The sequence below is a fragment of the Malaclemys terrapin genome, chromosome 15 (assembly GCF_027887155.1).
Source record: "Malaclemys terrapin pileata isolate rMalTer1 chromosome 15, rMalTer1.hap1, whole genome shotgun sequence".
Lineage (NCBI taxonomy): Eukaryota > Metazoa > Chordata > Testudines > Emydidae > Malaclemys > Malaclemys terrapin.
In genome coordinates, this window is record NC_071519.1 from 10,268,447 (window position 1) to 10,283,179 (window position 14,733).

The 14,733-nt window shown below is 49.7% G+C and overlaps 1 protein-coding gene across 1 annotated transcript in view; it reads right to left on the minus strand.

Annotated features, from left to right (window-relative positions):
* Nucleotides 1-14,733, minus strand: part of LOC128822973 (zinc finger protein 850-like) — an 81,939-nt gene that overhangs the window by 63,621 nt on the left and 3,585 nt on the right. Inside the window, exons 3-5 of the mRNA XM_054004899.1 lie at nucleotides 10,893-10,983; nucleotides 3,335-3,448; nucleotides 1,483-2,985 (exon numbers count right to left, since the gene is read on the minus strand). Of these exons, the coding sequence (XP_053860874.1) occupies nucleotides 1,483-2,985; nucleotides 3,335-3,448; nucleotides 10,893-10,926 (1,651 nt within the window). The 5' untranslated portion in view covers nucleotides 10,927-10,983. The remainder of the gene's footprint in view (nucleotides 1-1,482; nucleotides 2,986-3,334; nucleotides 3,449-10,892; nucleotides 10,984-14,733) is intronic.

Here is a 14,733-nt window from a genome sequence, read left to right on the forward strand (position 1 = left end):
AAACCCACTTCTATTCCTTCCACACACTGCATCGTGAAGGGCAGCATTTCCCATATCATAGGATTAGCTAGGAGAGATCTTCTGTAGAGCCTGGGTTACAAATGCTCTGGGTACTGAATACAGGGGCATTTTGCCTAGCTCCAACTCACTTACGGTGGAATTCTCTTCCCAGATCATCTGAGACGATATTGACTTAAACAATGTGATCATCTGCACTTCCTTCAATTCAGTCTGCTGGTGGTCACCATTTCCGAGTGGAGATTTTAAATCACTGCTGTTTCTTTGTTAGCATGTCCAGTAAATTGGAGAGTTCTCTCCTGTTGACAGAACTGCACTTGAACTTTCTCCATGTCATCATGGAGGGGTGGGGAAAAAGCAACGCTGAAGTGAGAAGTAATGACTTTAGCAAATGGTCATTTGTCTCAAAGTCTCCAATAAATCTGAGCTATATCCTGTCAAACTAAACTAATATCCAGTTGGGCGACCAAACATTCTTCAGGAGAGATAGAAACCCACATCACAGAGAGACAGAATACATGACAATAAAAGTGTCAAGGGAAAAATCCAGAGCAGGTTACATCTAATAACTCAGAATCAAGACAAGATTCTCCCATGACATTCTCCTCTGATCCATTCAAACCTGCTTCATTAAGCACGGTCTCATTTTTTGAGTTAAATTATATACAAAAGTTTTAGCATCCTCACAATGGGGGGAAAAACAGCCACCTTGCCAGAAGTGGCTTTGCCAATAGATGGAACCTGGGATTTAAACTCCAAATGATCACAATGTGTTTGAGATCCATTTGAATTCCCCTTCCAGGTCTTTGACACTTTCCTCTCCAGTCACAGTGACTCCGATATAGGATTAAAGAAGTCAAAGCGTCATCTCCAAACACAAACACTGCATCACATGACTCTCTGAGAGGTTGAGGGACTGAATGTGATGAAGATACCTCCTGTCTGAGCCAGGCAGAGTTTAACAGTTCTGCAGTGATGGGGAAGGAAGGAATCTCTGAGTTACCCCATCTCCTTCCTGTGTCGCAGAGGCTGAAATGACACTTTTCCCCCTGCACCGCCTGCTTTTCACCATATTTAAATATATTTAAAATAAAAACAATGTCCAAAAATAACTGCTCTTCAGCACAACCCAGAGCAATCTGTTCATTGGAGACTCTAACAGTACCTTTGCAATAGGAGGAACGGTATAAATGTGATGCTCCCTGGTTCCTGGAAGGAGGGACGCACTCCCATTACTCATGGGACAATGGAGTTGATAGAAAAGACAATTGGAACCACCTCAAAACACGGCAAATGGCAAAAAGCAAAAATGGGCAACTCATCTGGACAAGCTGAGGGAGAACAGTGATGCAAATGGTTCAAACAGCCTTAAAGGTTACTACGTGGGAATTAGCACAAGAAAATTTTTTTTTCGGTAGCCCTAAAGTTTTTTATGGCGTTTCTCTCCCTTGCAGATTCTCTGATGAGAGATAAAGGCGGAGCTCCGAGTGAAGGTTTTCCCGCACTCACAGCATTTGTAGGGTTTGTCTCCTGCGTGGATTCTCCGATGTTTAAGAAGGGCCGAGCTCTCCGTGAAGCTTTTCCCGCACTCACATTGATAGAGCCTTTCCGCTGTGTGGATTCTCTGATGCGTTATAAGGTTTGAGCTGTGAGTGAATCTTTTCCCGCACTCACTGCATTCGTAGGGTTTCTCACCTGTGTGAATTCTCTGATGTGTAATGAGGTTTGAGCTCCGAGTGAAGGTTTTCCCGCACTCAAAGCATACGTAGGGTCTCTCTCCGGTGTGGATTCGCTGATGATTGAGAAAGGCGGAGCGGTCAGTGAAATTTGTCCCACACTCACAGCATTCATAGGGTCTCTCTCCCTTGTGCATTCTCTGATGTGTAGCAAGTTCTGAGCTCTGAGTGAAGCTTTTCCCACACTCGCAACATTGGTATGGCCTCTCCCCTGTGTGGATTCTCTGATGCTGAATAAGGTTTGAACTGGCTGTGAAGCTTTTCCCGCACTCACAGCATTCATAGGGTTTCTCACCTGTGTGGATTCTCTGATGCGTAATCAGGTGTGACCGTCGAATGAAGCTTTTCCCGCACTCACAGCATACATAGGGTCTCTCCCCCGTATGGATTCTCTGATGTGTAGTAAGGTCTGAGCTCTGAGTGAAACTTTTCCCACACTCGCTGCATTCATAGGGCCTCTCCCCTGTGTGGATCCTCTGATGCTGAATAAGGTTTGAGCTGGCAGTGAAGCTTTTCCCGCACTCACAGCATTCATAGGGCCTCTCTCCTGTGTGGATTCTTTTATGCGTAATCAGGTGTGACCGTCTAATGAAGCTTTTCTTACACTCACGGCATTCATAGGGTCTCTCCCCTGTATGGATTCTCTGATGGGTAGTAAGGTCTGAGCTCTGAGTGAAGTTTTTCCCACACTCGCCACACTCATAAGGTTTCTCACCTGTGTGGATTTTGTGATGTGCAATAAGGTTTGAGTTCGGAGTGAAGGTTTTCCCACCCTCACGGTACTCATAGCGTTTCGCACTGGTGTGGATTCTCTGATGCGCAATAAGGTGAGAGTGCCAAATGAAGGTTTTCCCACACTCACAGCATTCAAAGGGTCTCTCTGCTCTGTGTGTTCTCCGATGTTTAGTAAGGGTTGAGCAGTGACTAAAGTTTTTCCCACACTCGGGGCATGTATTTTTTTTCGTTCTCCTGAGGATTTTCTGCTGGGCTGTGGTTTCCTTCAGGTCCTTGTGAGTTCCCTGAGAGCAAATGAATTTCTCCAATTTCTCCCCTGGCTGGTTTCCCTGCTCTCTCTCTGGTGTCTGCTGAATCTCACAGGATTGTCCCTCCTCATGACTCCTGGACACATCCCCTTCGGATCTTTGCGATAATGCTCCATGTGATTCCACTTGCGCAGCATCTTCCTGCTGAGACTTTTGCACCTCATTCTCACTCACCATCACCTCACCTGCTGGGACAGAGAGAGAAACCTCAAACAGGGATGGAAAAGGGAAGAGCAAACCAAAACAAGTGCTGGAGAGATGTCAAATAAAAACCAGGAACTGAACTCCCCCAAACTCTTCCCCCAAAGGGAATCAATTCGTCCTTCACATCCCATCTAAATACTCCATGGGAAGGGAAGAAGCTACTGACAGGTGTCAGTTAGGAGCTGTAGTACGCCATGAGCTATATCTTCCCTGGGGATACGACACCTCCTGGGGACAATCCTGAACCCAGAGAGCTCCCAAGCTCTTTGTAGAGGATCCCAGATGTTTCCTTCAGGCACTTTCATACTCTGAGTAGGTTTCACGTTTCCTCACCTGTGCAGGGAAGTCTTAGGATCTCTTTTTCCCCTGAACCCTGGAGGTCTGGGACCCACGGCTCTTCCCCCTGTTCCAGCTGGGAGATCACATCAGGTCTGGAAATGGGAAACCCTGCTCAGATGAAAGAAAACAAATGAGATCAGGTGAATTCCTAAGATGCTGTCATTAATTATTTTTTATTAATTAAGCCCCAGTCCTTAGTAACCAATAAAGTCCAGATCCAGCTCCCCAGGTCCTCAAAGGTGCAGAACACTTTGCTTATGAGGGACATATCTGCTGGGAACACGCACAGACTAAAGGCCTAGAACACATGACCTACGAGGGAAGATTGAAAAAAAATGGGTTTGTTTAGTCTGGAGAAGAGAAGACTGAGTGGAGACATAACAGTTTTCAAGTACATAAAAGGTTGTTAGATAATAAGCCAGAAAATATCATATTGCCACTATATAAATCCATGGTATGCCCACATCTTGAATATTGCGTGCAGTTCTGGTTGCCCCATCTCAAAAAGGATAAATTGGAATTGGAAAAGGTTATGATAGAGACCTGTAAAATCATGACTGGTGTGGAGAAAGTAAATAAGGAAATGTTATTTATTCCTTCTCATAACACAAGAACTAGGAGTTACCAAATGAAATTAATAGGCAGCAGGTTTAAAACAAACAAAAGGAAGTATTTTTTCCACACAACATACAGTCAACCTGTGGAACTCCTTGCCAGAGGATGTTGTGAAGGCCAAGAATATAACAGGGCTCAAAAAAGAACTAAATAAGTTCATGGAGGACAGGTCCATCAATGGCTATTAGCCAGGATGGGCAGGGATGGTGTCCCTGGCCTCAGTTTGCCAGAAGCTCTAAATGGGCAACAGGGGATGGATCACTTGATGATTCCCTGTTATGTTCATTCCCTCCCTGGCATTGGCTGCTGTCAGAAGACAGGATACTGGGCTAGAGGGACCTTTGGTCTGACATAGTATGGCTGTTCTTATGTTACAAAGAGGAGGGAGAAAAAATTGTTCTCCTTAACTACTGAGGAGAGGACAAGTTGCAGCAAAGGAGGTTCAGGTTGGACATTAGAAAAAACTTCCTAGCTGTCAGAGTGGTTAAGCACTGGAGTAAATTGCCCAGGGAGGTGGTGGAGTCTCCATCATTGGAGATTTTTAAGAGCAGGTTGGACAAACACCTGTCAGGGAAAGTCTAGATAATACTTAGTCCTGCCATGAGTGCAGGGGACTGGACTAGATGACCTCTCGAGGTCCCTTCCAGTTGTACGATTCTGTGATCAGCCTCCAAGTGACCAATGGTTTGCCCCTATCAGTTAGCAAGTATTGTAAGTGCATGTTACTTGCTCAGGTGACCCTGGACTCCATCTTGTGCCTGTAATTTTCTCCATACTTAGACTGAGGGACAGTAGAATCCCATCTACACGGGAGAGGGGATAAAAGACTGTGGAAACATCTCCATTTTGTCTTCTTTTCCTGTTTCATTTCTTGGGACTGGATTTCTAACAAGGAAGCTTCAAACAAGGACCAATGACCCCCAAGTTGTTTGGGTAATTTCCAGAGAAGCCTTTTGCAAGCTAGCAGTATTAAAAGACTGGAAACAGTATGATTATTGGGTAAGATCTGAATTATATACTGAGCTGGCGATGTGGCTGATCTTTTGAGATCAGAAGAACCCTTTGATGACAGTGGTTTTCAGTATTCACTAATCATAACGTCTAGGGTCTGGGGGGTGAAATAAATGCTGAGAGGCTTAAGGAGATGGCATTTTTGACGACTGTGTGGTGAGACAGACATTTACTTTTGTTACTGCCTTGGTACGTCGAAGGGTAGAATAACCACCCGCTTGGTGAGGAGTCTGCCCTATTTCTCAGCAGTTTGTCCTGAATCTGGTATTCTCAGCTGGAACCCACTGAGTCATGGTGACAACAGGATCTCAACAGTATTAGATGTCAGGAAAGCACCTATTGCAGAATTAGGGAATCTAGTGTGTCCAGTGTAATGGGCGGGAGTATGAAAATCTCTGGGTGTGGAGAACACTGGGAAATTAGCCGCTATAATCCAGGAACAACAGACTCTAATTCCTCTGGACAAGCAGAATGTGAAAAATAAGCATCAGGCCAGGTGACGTCAGGCATGATGGAGCCCAAGATCCAAGGCGCCTGCAGAGAAGAGAGATTGTGGCTATTGCAGGTGGGGTTGGGGGAGCAGGACTCTCGAGATGTTTCACTACCAACCTAGGCCATTTTCACATCCTGGGGGCAATCCAGACCCGTGAGGAGTTGTGTCGTCTGTAATCCTGGGGGAGTTTCAATGTTCTGCTGCTGGAGCTCCCTTGTCTGGATGCTCCCAGCCAGCATTCAAGGACACACCGAGTGTCTGTGTGATAAGTGACCCTGGACCAGCAGCTCTGAGACCAACAGCCTGCTTCTTACACCCCAGGCACACTCTGGATTCTACCAGCCTTGAATACACTTGGCAAGAGTCAGCAACAGCTGAATTTTCCCCAAACCATGTGCTCTGCAATGGCTACTTTGTCCTGAACCGTTCAGAGGAATAATAAGGATTCTTTGCTGATCAAGAGAGACAAATGGTACAACTTACTACTTTAACTAGAGTTAACTATCAACATAAGAAAATAAGAACGGCCCTACTGGGTCAGACCAAAGGTCCATCTAGCCCAGTATCCTGACAGTGGCCAATGCCAGGTACCCCAGAGGGAATGAACAAAACAGGGAATTATCAAATGATCCATCCCCTGTCACCCATTCCCAGCTTCTGGGAAACAAACAAAAGGAAATATTTCTTCAAACAACACAGACAACCTGTGGAACTCCTTGCCAGAGGATGTTGTGAAGACCAAGACTATAACAGGATTCAAAAAAGAACATGATAAATCCATGGAGGATAGGTCCATCAATGGCTATTAGTCAGGATGGACAGGGAAGTTGTCTCTCACTTCTGTTAGCCAGAAGCTGGGAATGGGTGACAGGGGATGGATCACTTGATGAAAACCTGTCTGTTCATTCCCTCTGGGGCACCTGGCATTGGAAGACAGGACATTGGGCTAGATGGACCTTTGGTCTGACCCAGTCTGGCCGCTCTTATGAGACACACCAGGAAGGGGACAGGGTCCCTGATTTTGACACCCACTCCCCTTCCACCCACTGCTCTCAACCACTCTGCCCTCATCCCACTGCCCCTGGAGCACCCTCTCCTTGCGATCTTCCCTCCACTCCCATTGCCCGCAGCCTTCCTCACTACAGGCTCCCCCAAATTTCCCACAGCCCAACCGTTTTCCAGCTCACCTTCCCACTGCCCCAAGTTGTCTTTGCTTCAAACTCCCAAGAGCTCCTGTTCCCTCCCTCCCATTGCTAGTTCCCCCATTTTTTGCGGCAAACATTACCCAGCCCCCACCTCCCCTTTACTCCCCCCTCCAACTCCTCGGCATCCCAACTCCTTCCCAGATCTTCCAGCCCTTCACTACCCCCAGACGTCCCAGTGCACAGGAACTCTTCACCCCAAACCTACTCCCCACCAGCCTGCCACTGCCTGGACACTCTCCTACTCTCTCTCCCATTGCTTGGGCCTGCCAATGATTGTTATTTGTATTACTGTAATGCTCATAGTCTCAGTCGTTGGCCAGGATTCTGTTAGTACTGGTTATTAAATATTAATACTTTTAGTTCAACAAAGAGTCTCTCTGAATTCTAAGGCCCAGAACACCGGCCCTTGACTGATAAGTGACCCAATTCAGGAATGTTCTCTATTATGCTATATTTTAACCATCTCGAATACCTTCCATGTCTATACAACTGCAGATCTGCTTGGAAACCCTCTCTTTAACATAGATCTATAATGCTGGCATAAGCACATATAGATTTGGGAAACTAATTAGGGATGAATGTTACAGCAGATGTTCCCTGTTGGGGAATCAACAGGGAAGAATAACTGTGGGGTAAGAAGGACCCACAGAGAGATTATCTTGAAGAATTGTTAGTTCTCCCAGCTGTAAATAATCATGCCTTCACATAAATCAGGTAAACGGAGAATGTACAGAAATGACACCAAAACACATGTTTCTGGGAGAATATTCTTGGCAATGAGGTTTCCTTTGTCTGAAACCCTATGCCATTATATTGATATGGGAACTTAGTTGAGGGAATGAACACTGCGCATCCCCTCCAGATACAGGAGACACACAGATCCCGCTTAATCTGACAACAAAGGGTGGTAATGTACCTATTTCTGTCTGTGCTCTGTATGGTGCTGTACTAATCTCCGATTGATGATCTTACATTAAATAATTCCAAGTGAGTCGGTTATTTTGACAACCTCGAGTCATTAACTCGGACACGCAACAATCCCACGGGGCTGGAGATTCTACAGACACAGACCAAAAAGACGCCCCCCTTCAGAGCTGGCAATCTAAGACTAAGACAAGAGACAGATGGGATCAGACAGACAGATGGGGGACGTGGCCCAGTTTGTACGCTGAGCCAACTGCTAATGAAGAGATTGTGAAATCTGCAAGAGAGGAAATGTACACACGCACACAAAAAAGCGGCAGAATCCTATTTATGAGTGATGATAATGGCACGTGGGGGTACGTTTCAGGGTATAGAGGAACACCCTGCATCTTCCACCTTGGAGGCAAGCTGGCAGCGGGATTTGTCTCACGAAGCATTTCACAGCCAACCCCGGCTGTGAAATGCTGGAAGCATTTTGCAATTGCATTGCTGTACAACACACGAAAGAATCTAGTTCTGTAAGGCTAGGTCCAGGGCTCTGATTGTACTTGAGGTGTAGTTTTCCCCAATACTTCCCCTTGCTATCACTTAAACTTCTAGACTTCATTAAATAAACATTTACTTGTTTTCACTCTAAACACGTCGAAGTGCTGTGTTAGGCAGATCAGTGATGGGAGGTGTAACTGTTAAACTGGAATATCTGTGAATCTGAGAGTACTGAGAGCATCTAATGGAACAGGGGCTGGATTCTCCAGGGAGACTCTCAGAGGGCTCAGCGGTTTGAGTGTGTCTATCGCTTCCCTGTTGAGAATATTTTGAAGTGCTGCAAAATCCATATGCAGACTCTGACGTGGTCTGCTCTTGAAAGTTTTGCCAGGATAGCGCGATTGTTTAGGGCTGTGAAAAATCACTTTCCTTCCTGCTCCCTTCCCTTGCAAATCCACACAGTTCTGCTGGCAAAAGTTTGAGTGTAGTCAGAGTTAGAGTGGCAAAATGTCCACTACAAAAAATGAAGCAAACTAAATACCCAGAAACTACTTTACTGCGGAGCTAAGGGCGCCCAGGGCTGTCTCCTGCCTTTCACCATATGGACGGCGGCTAAACTTAAACCTCTGCAAACCAGAAAACGAAGTTCATGTACATGCCACCCCTACAATGCAACCTTTACTGTGCTCACACCTCCAACTCTGCAGCTGGCAAGAGCCACTGGGAATGCAATGGTGCAAAGGTGAACAAACTACCACAGGAACCGGAGACTTCTCCATCTGTTGAAGTCTTCACGTCAAGACCGGATGCCTTTCCGAATAGGATTTAGTCAAACACAAGGTGTTCAGCTCAGGACGGCAGTAACTGGATGAAATTCCATTGCCGGTGTTATTGTAACATTCCATACCTTAGGGGAGCACCCTGAACCCCCCATATTCCTCATTTATATATAATTGTGATCTTGCATAGAAAGCCTGCCTTGTAAGGTATCCGGGGAAAGGTTATGATCTGCTGAAAGCCATTGTTCTATCTAATTAGGTATGTCATTAGTGCATATGAAGTTATGAGAATTGTGTTGTAGGATTGTCACTAAAACATGCTGTGGGTTTGGGAGGTGCCCAAATACTAGCTCTCCAGAGACAATGATAAGGGGGGTAACCAACACCCAGGTGGGTGCTGAACAGACATCACCAGCCATTGTCCAGCAAGGGAGCTACAATGCAATGACTCACCTGCATAAAGCCACACCAGGGGAATTGCTCAACCTCCCCTGGTGACTCAGTAATGCCCCCCAGACATGCCTGGATGTGTGTTCTCCAAGCACCTGGGACTAAGGGTATAAAACAGAACATGGGGGTCCCAGGCTTGGCCTGTCTCCTGCCCCCACCTGTGCTGAAAACAACAAGGACACTGAAGACTTGAGACGCCAACAGAAGATACTGGCCCAGATTTCAAGGGTGAAAGGACTGCAATATCTGGTGGGTGGGGGTGGGAACTGCTTAATCTAGATGTTGCCCAGTCTAATAGGGTAGAGAGTTTAGACTGTGCGCTTATATTTTATTTTATTTTGGTAACTAACTCTGACTTTTTGCCTATCATTTATAATCAGTTAAAATCGATAGCCAATACATTTGTTTAACTGTTTATCTTTACCAGTGAGTTTGCCTGACGCGCCTGGTAATTCTGCTCAGGTTTTACAAAGGCCGGTGTCTGTCCACTTTCCATTGACGAAGTGGGGAACCAATTAATAAATCTGCACTGCTTATCTTGAGCAGTGCAAGGTGGTATATTCCTGAGGTACAAGGTTGGGAGCCGGGGGGATTTGGTTGGTGCCTTTCTTTGTGTGATTCATGAGTGGCTCTGGGAGCATTCATGCAATAGAGCTGGGTGTGGGGTCTCCACATGCGGTTGTGCTGAGTGGTCACAGCGCCTGGAGGGGTTGCTGCTGGTCACTCGTGAGGCATTGTGAGAGACAGCCCAGGCTGGAGAGTTAAGGGGGCAAAGCGGTCGCACAGTGCCAGGCTGCACCCCGGGGGTCCCGTTTCAGTTATACAGGAGATCAGACTAGATAAGCTAAGCCAGCCCTGGCCTTACAAATCTATAATAGATATGAGGAAGGACTAAGAACGTGCCATTGTTTGCATTGTGCTCCACAGACTAGAACACCAGCATTTATCCGCATGCCCTGCAGCTGTGTGCCCTGGGCCAGCTGACGCTGTAATCGGATGGTGGAGGGAGCAGTTGGAGCAGCCTGGCAGAGCTGTGACTGTGGTATGCAGAGAGGTGCAGGTGACCCCTGAGGGACCGAGTCTGCCCCACGTCAGTGCTGAGTGTTGTAGGTTGTGTCACTAAAGATGCACAAAGGGGAGTTCTTGCCCTGAGGATTGTCAGCAGGCTGGTGCCGTACACGCTAGTGGTTTCCAGGGCTCAGTGAGGGGCAAGTGCAGGTAACGACTCAGAAGAAATCCTCACGGTGAGGGTAAGGGAGTGGGATCATTTTGCAAGTCGGAGCTGGTTTGTGTAGAGGAGGATCAGTGTTTTAGTGAAGTCCGGGGGTAAGAAGTTTCTTTTCTTTATGCGGGACCCAAACCCCAGTTTTATCTTAGCAAAGAGAAGATATGTGACATTGTGCTGTACTGCTCCTGTACTCTGTTCCCAAAGTGTCGTGTAGCAGGGGAGGGCAGAGTGTTAGTGTGTGTGTCTCTGGTATGCTGGGGTGATGCTGAAACAGGGCAGAGTACAAGTTGCATTGTAGGGGTGATGTGAACCTTATTTCGTCATTTCCCCTTCTAAGAACCGAGGGGACGGGAATCCTTACCCAGCGAAGTCACATTCTCATAGTTCTCCTGCATGACGTCCCTCTCTTCCCTGGTGAAATACACAGCCACCTCCTCGAAGGTCACCGGTCCCTGAAAGAGCAAGAGTCCAACACTGAGTATCTGCTGCCCCATTCACAGCCCCACTATTCGTGGGGGAAGAGGAGCCCATCAAATGGAAGCTCTGGGAGGCTCATGGTCAACACAGTCCTATCCCCATCCAGATCTCTGCTTTCCCATCCAGGAACCACCAGGGTGAGGGGACAGAGAGAGCCCCTTGTCTCTCCCAGCAGATCCATCACACCCCTACTAGCCACAGACTGACATAGGAGGTGGAGCCCCTAGCAGGGTGCAGGGAGAGCTCCGGAGAAGGAAGCCCAACATGCTTCTTGTTGTGAGGAGCTGGATATGAGAGGAGAGAGATGTCCCCTACGCCTCACTGGTGGGTGCCCCCTTCATATCTCACAGCAGCCGCTGGTTAGTCGGCTCAGGCTCCAGCACTGGGAGTCTGGTGAGTTTTCCGTACCTATGATGAGATCTATCTACTCCACATTGGCCATGCTGGGGTTAGCTGTGCATTGCAGGCTGAGGAAACCACACCCTGCTGTCCTGCAAGGCACGCCCAGCCTGGAGACAGGATATAAAGGAAAGCAGCAGAGCTTTGTCGGGCTGGACTGCCCAGGAGGAAGGATGCATATTGCGAGCTGCTCCCCAGGGATCTGTGGGACCCCCTGTCCACAGAGGCCAGGCACACCAAACCCCAGGTGGACATGGGACAATTTGCAGTGATCCAGGAAGGGACGGAGATGGGTAGGAAGAGGCCCAGGGGAAATAGATCCTGAAGTTCAAGTCATAGGACCAAGAAATTGGTCAGCACGTTACAGCTGGATCCCCGCTGACACACACCACTGTTCAGTCCCTGGGCTGGGACCCGGAGGAGCAGGGTGGGCCCGGCTCTCCCTACCTCCTGCGGCTAACCCCACACAGGGGTGGCAGCTCCCCAACCGCTAGGTCACGCTCTCCTGTTTTCTGGGTTAGGCCATCAGGGAGACTCTGGCAGCTGAGACGTAAGCTCCCCGCTGACTCTACATGACCAGACACCCCTTCACCAGGTGTATCTACCCCACGACACAGCCCTATGTAGGTGGGTTGTTTCCCCTTCCACAAAGTAGGGCATTTCCACTTCTGAACCCTCATGGGTCTGTTCCTAGAATCTAGGCCACTTATGAGTCCTCGCAGGTTTGCCACCCCCATCCTCCTCCCTTTCTCCACCCCGTGTATTCCCATGGGAGGTCGGGAAAAGGGCGTTCAGGGTCCACGAAAACAGAAGGAATGTTTGGACAGCCGACTTTGGGGTTCGGTGTCTCTGCCACGTACATTTTATTGCTGTTATCAGAAAGCGTTTCTAGTCATAAGAAGAATGGTCATTGGCGGTGGCTAGGGAAATGGTTCGCCTGGTAGGGGTGGTTCTGAGTTATGTGATTTGTATGGAGAACATTTATAAAATGGTGATTTTGACAGCATGCAGTCCGAGGAAGTTTTCTTTGGGCAAGGATCTGCCACCTCAGCTCCCCAGCAGCTAGACGGAAGGAGGCTTTAGTTCCAGGGCCGGTGCAAGGATGTTTCGCGCCCTAGGCGAAAGTTCCACCTTGCGCCCCCCCTCAGCCCTGCGGCAGCTCCCCGCTCCCCCCCCCGCCCTGAGGCGCTCCCCCCACGGCAGCTCCCCCCCGGGGAGCCGTGCGGCAGCTCCCCACCCCAGCTCACCTCTGCTCCGCCTCCTCCCCGAGCACACCGCTCCCGCTCTAATTTTCCTCCCCTCCCAGGCTTGCGGCGCCAAACAGCTGATTGGCGCCGCAAGCCTGGGAGGTGGGAGAAGTGGAGCGGCGACCACGCGCTCGGGGAGGGGGCGTAGCAGAGATGAGCTGGGGTGGGGAGCTGCCGCACGGCTCCCCGGGCTGGGGGGCGGGGGGAGCTGCCTCGGGGGGAGGGGGTGCCTCCAGGTGTGGGGGGGGAAAGCTGCTGCAGAGCTCCCCACCCCAGCTCACCTCTGCTACACCCCCTCCCCGAGCACGCCGCCCCCGCCGGCAATGACAATAATTGCATGGAGCGGCCGCTGCGCTGGGAGAGGGACTCTGAGCCGCACGTGTCAGTGCGCCGCCGGCAGCCCAGACTGAAAACACTGTAAAAAACAAAATTGGGGGCACCGCTTTTTGGCGCCCCCAAATCTTGGTGCCCTAGGCAACCGCCTACTTCGCCTTAATGGTAGCGCCGGCCCTGTTTAGTTCATTTCACAGCACGATACCCCCAGGCCCTTTCCCTGCAGACAGACACCCCAGATTCCCATGCTGGGAAATTGCTTGATCTCTTTGTTACAGTGTAGACCTGGCCCCACCTGCCAGTCTAAGCCCACAGAGACATTTCTAAGCCTTTCCAGTAACAAAGTCTTTATTAGAAAAGAGCAGAACCAAAGGAATGACTTGGGGAGATTCCCACTGACAATGACTCCATGGCAGCCACACCCCAGCTGGTGGGGATATGGAGTCAGGAACTGGCTTTTCCTCTCTCTGAACCTCATCTTGTCCACAGCAAAGTGACACTGCCCAGGAGTGCTGCAATACCTGTGTCTACACAGATCAGAGTCCTGGAAATCTCTCTCCCCACTTTTCTCCCACTTCCCTTTCAGTCTCTCTTTCCCCTTCTATCTCCTTTGCCCAGTCCCCTCTCCCTGCCCCTCTGGCTGGGAAAGCCCCATTCCTGGGTTCTTTGCTCCCCCATGGGTGGATTTTCTCCTCACAATTGCAGATGGGAGGAGAAACGAGGAGAGAGTCACTTTCATGCCAGACCCCAGCACTTTCCCTGAGGTCCCTCTCGATTACCTGGAGTCTCTGGCTCAGAATTTAGTATTAACGGCCTAGGGCTGCCCTAGGGGGCTAGTACCAGCTGGAGAAAGGACTCAACTTGATGGGCAGAGAAGAAGCTTTAATTAAGGTCACTTCCTCGCAGACCCCCATGGAGCAACAGCTGCTAAGCCTGGTCTCCCAGATCACAGCGGAGGCTGCAGCATCTGACCCAGGAAGCCAAACCCCAATATCCTGAGCAGAGGGGGACAGAGCGTTTGAGCAGCTTCCCTCCTTTAGCAACAACCAGAGCTCTCTGGGGGGAGCAGCTAATGAACCCACCTCCCCATGGGGACAGGTGCTGATCTCATTGGCCCAACTGTTCATCTGGAGTCACTCCTTGTCTTTCCTTGCCATGACTCCGGATTAACACTGGTCTCAATGACACCAGAAGCACAGTTCAGAAAGGAGGGGGCCAGAATCCTCTTCAGCAGATCACTGTGTGGGACTCCTAACCCCCTTCCCACCTCCCTCACCCCCAGATCTAGGACAAGGACTCAGGGCAAGAATTCTCCCCAGGGCCGCCTAGAGGATTCAGGGGGCCTGGGGTCTTCGGCAGCAGGGGGTCCCCACCGCCAAATTGCCGCCGAAGACCCAGTGCTTCGGCGGCAGGTCCCGGGGCGGAAGGACCCCCCACCGCGGGTCTTCAGGGCACTTCGGCGGCAGGTCCCGGGGCGGAAGGACCCCCCACCGCGGGTCTTCAGGGCACTTCGGCGGCAGGTCCGGAGCGGAAGGACCCCCCGCCACCGAAGACCTGGAGCGGAAGAAGCTCTGGGGGCCTGGGTGCCACGAGAGTTTTCCGGGTGCCGCGGAGTGAGTGAAGGACCCTGCTCCAGGGGCCCCGAAAAACTCTCGTGGGGGCCCCTGCGGGGCCCGGGGCAAATTGTCCCACTTGCCCCCTGCCCAGGTGGCCCTGATTCTCCCTACAGAACATGAAGTTTCTGCA